The sequence below is a fragment of the Calliphora vicina genome, chromosome 2, assembly GCF_958450345.1.
Source record: "Calliphora vicina chromosome 2, idCalVici1.1, whole genome shotgun sequence".
Lineage (NCBI taxonomy): Eukaryota > Metazoa > Arthropoda > Insecta > Diptera > Calliphoridae > Calliphora > Calliphora vicina.
The window spans coordinates 25,960,244-25,972,658 of record NC_088781.1 but is presented as its reverse complement, the minus strand read 5'-3'; the positions used below and the strand labels follow the sequence as shown (position 1 = coordinate 25,972,658).

General features: G+C 31.1%; 1 protein-coding gene across 1 annotated transcript; it reads right to left on the bottom strand.

Annotated features, from left to right (window-relative positions):
* Positions 1-8,851, bottom strand: Gr33a (Gustatory receptor 33a). Its single transcript, XM_065499907.1, has 5 exons — positions 8,753-8,851; positions 4,343-4,767; positions 3,943-4,281; positions 243-708; positions 1-110 (listed from the first exon to the last, which is right to left on the bottom strand). Exons 1-5 carry the CDS (start codon positions 8,849-8,851, stop codon positions 27-29), a joined length of 1,413 nt encoding a protein of 470 aa, XP_065355979.1. The 3' UTR covers positions 1-26.
* Positions 8,852-12,415: the final 3,564 nt, after the last annotated feature.

Here is a 12,415-nt window from a genome sequence, read left to right as displayed (position 1 = left end):
AAAAAAAAACAACAAACCAAACCAAATTACAATAATCCTTCTTGCTTCAATATTGAACTCATATCGAATTGAAGCAACACAATCAGATACGAAGTAGCAGCGCTTACGGTCTAAAAATAAATAAATAAAAAAAAACCAAAAGTAAATAAAATAAACAAAATTCCTTTTCAGTTAATTTTAAATATCTGAAAAATCTTTTTAAGAAAACCATAAAAAAAGGAATAAAAAAAACACCAACTTACCGAAAATATAAATGTATAATCCAAAGTAAACAAGCCAATGCCATTGAATTGAAAGTATCCCTCCCAGTGTAAAAACTGCAATGTAAACGATTTCATTTTATTGTAGTAGACATCATTGCCCAACATAAATGCGGGCTTCTTTTGCATTATCTCATGGACAATCATGGCTGATTGCTTCGAATACCCGTTGGCATTACAGCACAGACGTAAAACTAAATACGCCACCAGCATCGTTGTCAAACTCCACAGCAGATAGAGGAATACCACATAATCCAGTAGACGACTCTTGCCGCCAACTACGAAAAACACTTTTGTCTGCAGAAATATGCCAAAGATGGTTATGACAAAGCAAACGGCCATATAGGGAACACACTGCGGTCCGTATTGAGCGTTGGTGAGCACACTAAGGGAGAGAATTTTATCGTGCAGCTTGAAGAGCTCGGGCAGATTGGTTTCGGAGGTGGGACTATAATGAAAAGAGAAAATGATTTAGTTATGATTTACTTTGGTAGTTATTTTTCATGGCTTTAGATGAAGATAAAGTTGTTGGAACACATTTGACACATTTTGTAAATAAACAGAAATTATGAGATAGAAAAATTATACATATTTTTGGAATCAAGTTGCTAAATTAGGTATTTGCAAGAATAATGCTGTTTCTGGTGCTGTAAATTAAAAGGGCCCTAAGAACCGCTGTCTATACCAATCGTTTGTGCAGCCTTTTCTGTTTAGATCTTTCTAGTTCACGAATGAAGCCTCCCGAAACTAGTGCCCATTTTGTACAATTATTTTTTCTTAGTCTCTTTTTAGTTCTCTAATGAAGCCCAAAATATTTTTGAGTGAGGGGTTAAATGTCCCTTGGTACTTCGTTCTATTTGACTCTAATGGTTTTCAGTCACAAAGTATCCGCTCCGGGGCTTCATCCTGCAACCAACAGAATCTAAACAATTTTGTTGCGCCCTTACGCAGAACCTACTGATATTAACTAAGACCAAATCGTCCTGTCAGTAATCCCGTAAATACCCTAAGGTTGCCCTTAGAGCAATAAAATATTCTAGATCTCCTAATTAAGATTATCCAAAAGGGGTGCGATGATGGATGATGAGGAGATCGACTTCTATTCTGGTATTTCCCTTGTGGTTTTATAAATCTCTTATTACAATTCTCACAATTTTATCCAGAATTGTCATTTGGATAAGTTTCAGCTAATCTTCGGACTACATTTTCAATGCGAATTTTGGTAGAATGATTCTTAGTCGGTCAACAATATCTTTACAGCAGAGCTGAGATTTTCCAAAGTTTCGGAAGGCTTTTCTTTAGTTGATCTTCGGATAGATCAACTCCACAATTGTATCCAGAACTACCGTTTGAATGAGCTTTGGTTAATCATTGGACCAAATTTTGAATGGGAATCTAGGTACAATGATTCTTAGCCGCACTATTTCAACGACGTTCGAATAGGAAAGCTGGACTTATCCGAATTTTTGGGAGGCTTTTCTGGAGTTGGTCTAACCAAAACTCCACAATTGTATCCAAACATACCGTTTGAATGAGATTTGGCTAATCGTTGCACCACATTTTGAATGCGAATTTTGGTAGAATGATTCCTAGCCGTACTATTTCAACGACTTTCGGATAGGATAGCTGGGTTTTTCGGGAGTTGATCCATTCGAAAGTCTATACTTGTATCCAGAACTACAGTTCGGATTATTAGTGGTATTTATTTTTTATACCGAACTACTTTTCCAGTTGTCCCGTTTAGATTGATTAGACTTTTCGGAATTTGATTTACTCATATTGCTCTCTTCCTCGAAATCTTCAGTTCATATAAATCTCTAAGGAACTGCTTCATCGGTTTAGGTATAACTTGCGTTCCTCATCGATGCTTCTACCTTGCGTTGTGATGGCTACCAAAGTTGTGTTAAGACACAAATCAACCAACAACTAAATTGTCATCCATTTAAATATGAGTATTGGGATCTAGAGCTCCTGGCTCTGCTTTAGTAAGCTCAATGATGAACAGTTCTGCCTTGTTATTCAAAATTTGTTTAATTCAATCTCTAGTTGAAAAGAAAATATGGTTAATAGGGAAGTGTCCTAATCCGGAGACTTTCGGATACGTTACAATCTTTTATCGCACATCCACTCTAGATCTGCCATATTTTTAATAGGCTGATATGCTTCTTGCAGGAAATAGCTGTTTACCAAGCATTGATTTGCTACTGTACATTAGGGTGGCCCTTAATAAACGAAAGTTGGATTTTGGCCATTCTCACCCCCCAGTTTGGTGAACATTAGTAAAAAAATCATCCTGAAAAAATTTTAGGTAAATCGGCTGTGGTTAAGACGTGCCGCAAGCCCTCGGAAGTTTTGAGATGCATTTACAAGGGGGAAAATTGCATTTTTTTCTGTTTTTGTAAAAATTTTGCAATTAAGAAATTACTTTTTCAATTTAATTTAAAAGAATAGAAATGTGTACGTAATTGTCGTTCTAATGAAACATAAAAAAGAGAAATTGGTCAAAAAATGTTAAAGTTATTATAAATTCGCCAGGCCATTACCGTGTCTCAGGCAACTAGAAGAAAAAATGTAGGAACAAAATTAACATATTTTGATAAATATTAAAATAAAATCTCATTTTTACTTAAAATATATCCATATTTACTTGTAAATGAGTTTTTGTCTTCGTAGGAAAAAGTTAAACTATTCGCAGGTATGACCAAAAAAATAATTTTTTTTTAACGGCAGTTTCAAAACTCAATTTTCAAATTTTTAAAAATTTTGTTAAACAAATTTCAGAATTTTTTTATCATCTCATTAGGATTTATTGAGAACATAATAGGGAATAAAAATATGAAAAAATTATGAAAATATCTCTTATAGTTTTTCCGTACCTGCGATTTATATTTTGAAATTTTCGAGAAAAACCAATTATTTGGCAATTTTTTGGCGAATGACCTCTATTTCCTTACTGTTAAGTAAAAACTATTCAGAATATTATAGTCCAGATAATTCTAAATATACTGTAAAAGTTTTACTAAAATTGGAAAACGTTAACCCTTAAATCGTGAAGGTCAAAGGTCAAATTTTTCAATATTTTGAAATTCTAATTTAAAGAGCGAAATGTTGTATATTTTTGGGCCGATTTTGATTAAACTCAACAAAAATATAACACAAAGCCTAGTATTTACAAAAACAGTAGAAAAATTAAAATTAACCCTATGTAGCACTCGGGGTTAAAATGACCCCAAACTTTTATAAATCAAAATTTTTTTATGGTTTTAGAAGTTTGGGTTCATTTTAACCCCAAGTGCTTGCGGCACGTCTTAACCCCAGCCGATTTACCTAAAATTTTTCAGGATGATTTTTTTACTAATGTTCACCAAACTGGGGGGGTTGAGAATGGCCAAAATCCAACATTCGTTAATTAAGGGCCACCCTCCTGTACATACATCATATCAAGACAGCATTCTTAAATTTGGATCGTAATATAAGAGAACTTTTAAACAACAGGTTCCAGATAGATCCCTATTGATTACGCAATTTTGCAGCGAAATAGAGAAAATTCTATTTCTCCGTTAACACTATAACGTATTTCTTAAAGGAGTCAGTTTTTTTTAAAACTTCATTTGAAAAAATATTATTTTACACTAAAACTTGTCTTGATCTGATTATGGCTCTGATGGTGCTCTCTACTTACACGTCCACTGGTATAGTTTCGGCATCGTTAAAATCATTCACATCATCATTGAACTCATCACTGTCCTCAGTAATCGAAACATGATCCACAATATGACGATGTCTTAGCTCTTGATTCGCTGGTAAATCCTTTTTCACTTCCGATTCAATGTCGAAAATCATTAAAGGAGCATGTTTACGTTCACTCTCACGATTAATTCTCTCAAACAGTTCATTAAGCATTCTAAAACGTTTAGAAATTTCAGCCACAAAATAAATAAATTGACCCAAAACAATGCTGGACGAAGAATAGGGAAAGTTCGAGACAACGAAAACAATAAAAAAGTATTCGTTATAATAACTGAAAAAAATAGCACAAACAAATTAAAATTTTTAATAAAAACTAAAACAATTCCACTCACTATAACAATTCCTTAATATCATACACCATGGCCACACTAAAGCATACAATGACCACAAACCAGGTGGCATAATATAGATATTTTGGCTCGTTTTTCTTCTCCTTTTTCACACCCACCTCATCGCATTTCCGAAGATGCACATCAATATCGTCCAGAGATTTTTGAAATTCAATAAAGAATTGTTTACGACGCCACAGTGTTAGGAAATGTGTCGATAGGTACAGAAACAGACCCAAGTGTATAAAAAGCGAATTGCCCAAACGACAGATGCTATCACAACCACTTTGCTTATAAACCCCAAACGAGCCAAAGCTAACCAGACCAAAGCAGGTCAAATAGAATAAAGGTACTACATACATTTGCACGTAGCTAATGAAAATATTTGATTTGGCATTTAGACGCTCATAAGGCACGACACCATAAATCTGCAAACAAAAATTTGGTTAAACAAACATAAATTTTGGGTTTTTATCCCTTTTAGGAAATTAAAGAATTTATACAAATACAATTTTATAATTACCAGGGATAAGTATAATTTAAAAGTATTCATTGTTTGGTAATTTGGATTTGTTCTGTTCTCTGTCTTTAGCACTTTACTTTTTTACGTTGTTTGCGTTTTAACGGTTTTGTTTGAACTATTGACCAAAAGGGTTGTTGGCTAAATGCTGCTTGTCCATTTGTAAATATGTTTGCCTTTAGCTGCCGCCACAATCGCATTTTAGATATCATTTGATAACATCTCTTATACATTTTCATTTACACAGGACAATTAGTTTATTAAAAAACCGATAGCTGCCGTTAAAACAAATAAGCTGTTGGTAGTAATAGACTTGGGAAAGCACTTTACAAAAGTAAATTTTAAACATTTTGAAACTATATTAAATATGCGAGTATTTAGTTTGAATAAACTAGTTTTTTTAAATCGGTGATTACATGAAAATATCATCTATTAGCAAAATTTCAGGCTGCGCGCTGGGTTTAGATCAGGGAAAGGCAAAACATGGGCGCCGCGTTTTTCATTTACTCTTCTCTTACGTACGTGTGCACACGCATTGTAGAGAAATAAACAACTTTTAATCAGTCTAGCTTGAGAACTCAAACAAGCAGGTTATATATCGTTTTTTTATCGCACAATTTAAGAATCAGCGTTGCCAGTGAAAAAAAATGTCCCAACTTTTAAAGATGTATGATGAACAATATGAGATTTTACATTTTTAATTGGGGAAAGGAGACGAAAGTTTACTGGCAACACCGATTCGTGGTGAGAGCGGAGAGAATGTATTACTAATATTATCGTAAAATGCAATAGTATAGGTTGCCTTTCCCTGGTTTAGATTTAAAAGAAAGAAGACTCAAGACTAGGGTTTTTATCCCGGGAATTCCCGGTACAAATTTCCCGGGAATTTTTCCAATTTTTCACTACCCACGTCAGATAAAAAACTGACGAAAATATATAGAAAACAAGTTAGAACTCTTTTTTTTCACCAAAAATCAGTGAAAAGTTTTTTACAGTTTTTTGCTTATATCTTTAAAAAGTGAATTCATTATTTATAGAATATATTTCTTATTGAATCATTCTAATTTCTTTAAATTTCTTCTTCTTGTTATGGATTACAAAATAGCTTAAAAAAATTATTAAATAAATAAACAATTTTTTAAATTAATTTAGTAAATGATTTGATTTAACACAAAATGCAATCATTAAAAGTTTGAATAAATTCTGTTATTAATTAACTTTAAAATTAATTCAGTTTAAACAAAGGCTTTGGAATGAATCTACAAAATTAGATATTAGGAATGGATTTATGGAATGAAAGGCTGACATTCTTTAATTACGGATTAATATTTTAGTGAATTAAGCTCAAATGTTATTAATTCGAAGCTCTGATATTTAATAATAATATCACTAAGTTTTTATATGAAATTTGGCTATAATATTCCTAATTTACAGTATCATTATATATTTCGGGAATAGTCGGGTACCCGGGAATGTAGAAAAAAATTTCCCTATTCGCGGGAATCAAAAAAGGTCGGGAAAATAAAAACCCTACTCAAGACTTGCTCAAGTAAACTTGACTAATGTTTATTTTATTTTTATATTAATAGGGTTAAAATAAAAGTAAGTCATTGGCTGAGTATTAATTCATTTAGAGTCATCAAATCGAATCGAGCTCTGAGTGCTATACTAAATCATAGTCCATGATTGTCACTAATGTCTCGGTTACACTTCCGAGTTTTTCGGCAGAAACTGAAGTTAAACTTTGTGAGCAAACTTAAACATAATTTAAAGCATGGCGATTAATTTTGACTAATATTATTAAGTTTTCAAACAGTATAAATCTGCTCCAGTTATATAAGACCTTTTGACCTCTCAATGGACATTTTGTCGCCTAAAATATTATTTTTAGAGTGGCCTGCAAGATCGCAGGATTTGGCGAGTATGTCACAGACAAAGGAGGCTCTTACAAAGCCCTGCGAGAAATTGATTTAAACGATCTAGTCAAGTGATTAAGTTGTGCAATTATAGCAAAAAGTTGGAAATTAATCAGTGAATTTTAAATGTGGAATTTTAACCAATACAACGGCTACACGATATCTTCCTTACAGGAACCAATCCCTAGTGTTCACATTGCCGATCTTACCTACAAAAAGCCAAATGTGTTTTCGTCCCAGCTTATATCTAATTCATTTCTAGAAGCTGATTACATGGAACTAGTTATATAATTGTCCAATTGTAGGTAGTATGTGTGAATGATTGAAAAATGCGGGATTTACAATAGATTGCGTATCTTTTGAAAGCTGTTTTTATTTTTAAAAACTTAATTGGCATTTTGAAGGGTAATCGAATTATGTACCCAAAAAGCGTCATATGCCGGAAGTTTGACTTAACTTCTTTAATTTGAAAAAAGTATCGCTGAAGCACACCGCACATTGGGGCAGAATCAAAATTTTTTGGAAATAAATCTGGAATTTTTATATTTTTGGAAAGCGATCGCCTAGGTCTTGAAAAAACATGCTTGCGTCCGCTATTTATCCTTTTATAATTTCAGATTTATAGGCATTTCAAAATTGTAATTTTAAAATTTCGCCATACCTTAGTCCGCTTTTTTAAAAATATAGGTCGTACTTTTTGACCAAAAGGGATCGACATTTTTTGTTAGTTAGACAACTAAATTATCAATAATATACAAAAGATTCCAAAGTAATATCGATTATAAATCCAAAAATAAATGATTTTCAATATTTTTACAGTTTTTTGAACGAACTCTAACTTAACTCTTTTTTTATTAAAAAAACTTTCTTTAAGAACATATAATAATTTTATTTTTTTCTATAAGGTATCTTTCCGAAGAACATTTTGGTATAAAAAACATGTCCTATTTTTCGAACATGTAGCCCCTACGTTCTTCGGAATTTGACCTATTTTTTTTATCAAAATTTCAACTTTGGGCCACATGTTCTAAAATCCCAAAGCTGGGATCAGAAAACCGAAAGCAGTTTTGGAAATCTTGATGTGTTCCCTATTTATCCCTAAAGTATTTTCCCAGCCCCGAAGGAAATGTGGACCCTATAGCCAAAATTGTAAAAAAATACCATTTATGGGATTTTCGCTCAATTTTTAGGAATTGCGAGATTGCCTTTGACCTTTTGACAAATGTAAATAACGTTGAAAATTTGATTGAGTTTTGTTAATAAATAACGATTTTATTACATACATATTACATATTTATTGAGTTTCTAAAACTAAAATTTGTAACAAAATTTTAATAGGATAGCAAATATTAGGAACAATTTGATTCACATTTATTCCGAAATAATTTTTTTTTTTCTAATATAATTTAATTTTATTCCGAACTATTTTTTTTTTTGTTTAGATAAGTTAATTCAAGTCAATATCTCAATTAGATTCAAAAATATGCCACTTTAAAATTCCGTCCTTCAAAAATATTGGAATTTTTCATACTACAAAATTTGTATAAAATTTCTTACTATTTTATTCAACAACAAGTTAATGAATTGCAATGGTTCTGACTCAGTCACATTAATATATGAAAAATTGGGATACAGTAAAAGCAAATTTGACCCGAATATAATTGTCTTCGATCAATTGCTATAATGAATATTCCGCGGGTTAAGAAGATTGAATCTGCTATTTCATAATTTTCATAGAAGTTGTCATAAGGAGGAAGATGAGGAGACGGTTGAACATTTTCTTTGTCACTATGATCACTGTATGCCAGGATATTGAATATACCATTTCACGATTTGTACAGAAGTGGTCAAAAGGAGGAAGAACAAATATTTTCTATCTGGCTTGACCTGACAAATTTGTCAGGAATGAACATTAGAAGGATATATGCCTTCATTCGTGTGCTTTGGTCAATATGGTTGAGTTTCTGTACTTCTGACCTCAACCTCTTTCTTTACAGGTATCACACACAATGATAAAGAACCCAAGTATTTCACTACAAGTTTTTCACTACTAACCAGTGCGGACTTTAAAAACATTACTGACTTATTGTAACAAATTCTTTTATTTTAAAATACTTACTTCAATGATCAACTTTACTGGTGAATTCCTGTTTTAAAACTAAGCAATAACAAGAGAATGATTAGCATTTTATTGTACACCCCACCAAGCGACCACTAGTAAATGAACATCTGAATATTAAGCTCTCCAGTAGAAAGCAAGTCGGTTAGTACTAATTCGTACTAATTGCAATCACTCTTTTTTTGAATTGGAATTAATTCATTCATATCGATTCAATAGATCGAAATTTAAAAAAAAACCGTCGTAAAATAAGTTTTCGAAAATTTTATTTTAGATTTAGAAAAAACAAATTTTGTTTCATAAAACAAATAAAAAATGGAAAAATGGAACTGGTGTTCAAAATTTAAGCAAGATTTGAATTTAGTTTTTTCTTTAGATGTTTATTTAGTTTTCTATTGAAACATAAAGTTAAAAGGTTAGGTTTATGTATGAAATCACATTCTTTAGATGTTTATTTAGTTTTCTATTGAAACATAAAGTTAAAAGGTTAGGTTTATGTATGAAATCACATCGGGACAATGGACTCTACTGCTTTACAGGCACATACAAAATTGTTCGTCGAAAAATTTCATAACTATTCTTCATATTTATTTTCGATAAGTATGGACAATGGACAAGTGATTGTAGGATTGTTAAAAATCACCAATATTCACACCATATAAATAGCAAATTATTATCACCAAAACAAGATAATACACGACCAGGAAATGTCTCATGCAGAAATTGTATTGCTTTTGGGGTTGTAAGGGATATGAGACTCTCTTTTTGAAACACATGTGGTCCAAACCAATATCATCTTATTTAGGAAGAATAAACTCAGTTATGGTATCTTATATTATTTATGAAATATTGTTCAGCAATGAAACGCTTTTTTTACTAATCAACTGTCAGCTGTCAAACTTTGTTTTTTGGTTGGCAACACTTTATTACAGGGAATTTTGTGAAGCTCTCTTTTTACATAAATTTAGGACAAGTCACTTCGCGATCGGTTTCAAAATTCGTTATGAATTCATTCACCTTCGGCAAATGAGAGAAGCAGGTGGCTCGGTTTGTGATTCGTGGCTCGGTAAATTTAAAAAAAAAATTTGCCGTCAAATTGGATTTCTATGGATTTTGTGAAATTAGAAAATTTCACACTGGAATTCTTGGAGATTGGCTTTTTGTGTACCACATCTAGAATAGGCATCAACAGATCCATTTTATTTTAAAATTATCCAGAAATATTTCTTTACATGGCAACTCTTTTGCTTCTCGTTTATTGCAAACAAAAAAACTCAAAGCTTTTTAACTAACTACAGGTGTTTTTCAATAAAAGCTCACCACACTACTTCGCTCATTGTCAAAGAGAGAGGAGAAAGAGAGAGCACACACTGTGGTCAATTCTTTGCACATGAAAGGAAAAAACGGTTACATAAATACACAAAAACATACAAGTGAAAACAACTTGTACGAGTCGAATTATTTACAAAAACAAACACATGACTTACATCAACAGACAGCACAACAACAGAGAGCATTTCAACAGGATATCGAGGGAATATGGAATAAGGGAAGGAAATGAAAGGAAGGGAAACAAGAAAAAGGAAAACACACAACTTTAGAATAGAGAAAAGCTAAAGTTGCTTTTGCTGGCTGCCTCTAACAATAATAACGTTGTGATATAATTTTATCAGTACGTGGTGGAGTTTTAAGTGAAGCGGTTGAATTAACGGTAAAATACAAGAACGAAATATTTTTAAAAACACAGAACAATACAAATAATACTTTGTAAAAAGAAAAGGAATTTTTTTTTTATGCGTTGGTGTTGGTAATCAGATTTTCCCTTCACAATCGAAAGTGTGCAAAGAAAAGAAAAAAATAAATTTGAATTCAATCATTATGATGATGTCTACTCTATTTGTTGAATGAAAAATATACAAAAAAAAATACCAAAATATAAAACGGAATACTAAAAAAAATTAAATAAACAAAAGTTGTTGTTGAATGCATTAAATAAATAAATAATTTAATTGAACAAAATTTAATAGCTTTTTCTGCTGTAGGTGTGCGTACCTAGGTATGTACGTGTACATCAAGTGTTGAAAATTTATATAATTTTATTTCATTAAGTAAATAATAACAATAATAACAGTGCGCATTTAAAATAAAAAAAAGGAAAATTCATAACGAAAAGTGAGGGTGTGTATGTAGAGTTTGTAAATACATACATATGAATATGTGTGTATGTATGAGGATGATGATGGTTATGGGCTGAACCTGAAAATCAAAAACACACTCATACTTATACAAAACAATAGAAAATACACATATACACACACATAAAAATAAATACGCATCAATACAAATGTATGTATGTACAAATCGAAAGTGAATGTGTTGTGTAGCTTCCAGATTTCTTTTTTTTATAAATATTTAAAGACCTTGAAATTTTTTGAAAAAATAAAAATTTAAAGGAAACATAAAACAAATATAAATGAAATATTAAAAAAAAAAAATCATATTAAAGAATTAAAATTAAAAATTTATAAAATAAAGTGCTAACAGTTTTACTTATATAAACATCAGAGAGAGAAAAATCCTGAAATTACGTAAAAAAAGGTAATGATGTATGTATGTATAAATTTATTTATATTTACATCATGACATTTAAATTTTTGTCTCTGAATTAGTTTTAAATTGTTTATATTTGAATTATATTCATTAATATCATATATCATTAATATCAAATTAAATTACTTTAATTATCTATTTGCAATTTTATAACGACGTCAATAAATTGTCCGGAAAAAGTTTGAAAATCTCATAAAACAGGTGTGAATATTTTTGTTTACAGTATACCTGCAGCTATTTAACTTTGAATTGTTTGACGTTTTATTTTTTCTTTGTATGATGATAGATTCAACCCTTTTTACTTTTTGCAATAACTCTTGATGACGTTGGATATTTTATACTGTTGAGCAATAACGGTGAATATTTTCCCGCTTTTTTTCTTAAAAAAACATGAGTTAGAGGGGAATTTGATTTAAAAACCAATGAGAATGCTATATTCGGCTGTGCCGAATCTTATATACCCTACACCAAAGTATACTTTAACTTTTTGCGGTTTAGTGGTCACTTTACTAACCACCTTTTCTATAGTCTTTAAAACATAGTTTATTGTCAATAGATGTATTTTGCTAATCAATTATATTTTTCGTTATATTCATCATTTATGTTTTTTTGCAAAACTTTGCCGTCAGGGTGCTCTGGTTAGATAAATATATTAATTTGAAAATATTGTAAAAGTCTGTTTTTTAAGAGACTTTCAATAAAACAAGTAAGAGTCCTATATTCGGCCGTGCCGAATCTAAATACCCTCCACCTAAATATGATATAACAATTGAAATAATATAACAATTCTTAGAAAGACTAGCATACACAAAAGATATTTTATTACAAATGTAAAAAAAATTATTGTATTTCGGGAGTGGGCCTTATATGGGAGCTATGGTTAAATATGGACCGACATTCACAAAATTCAG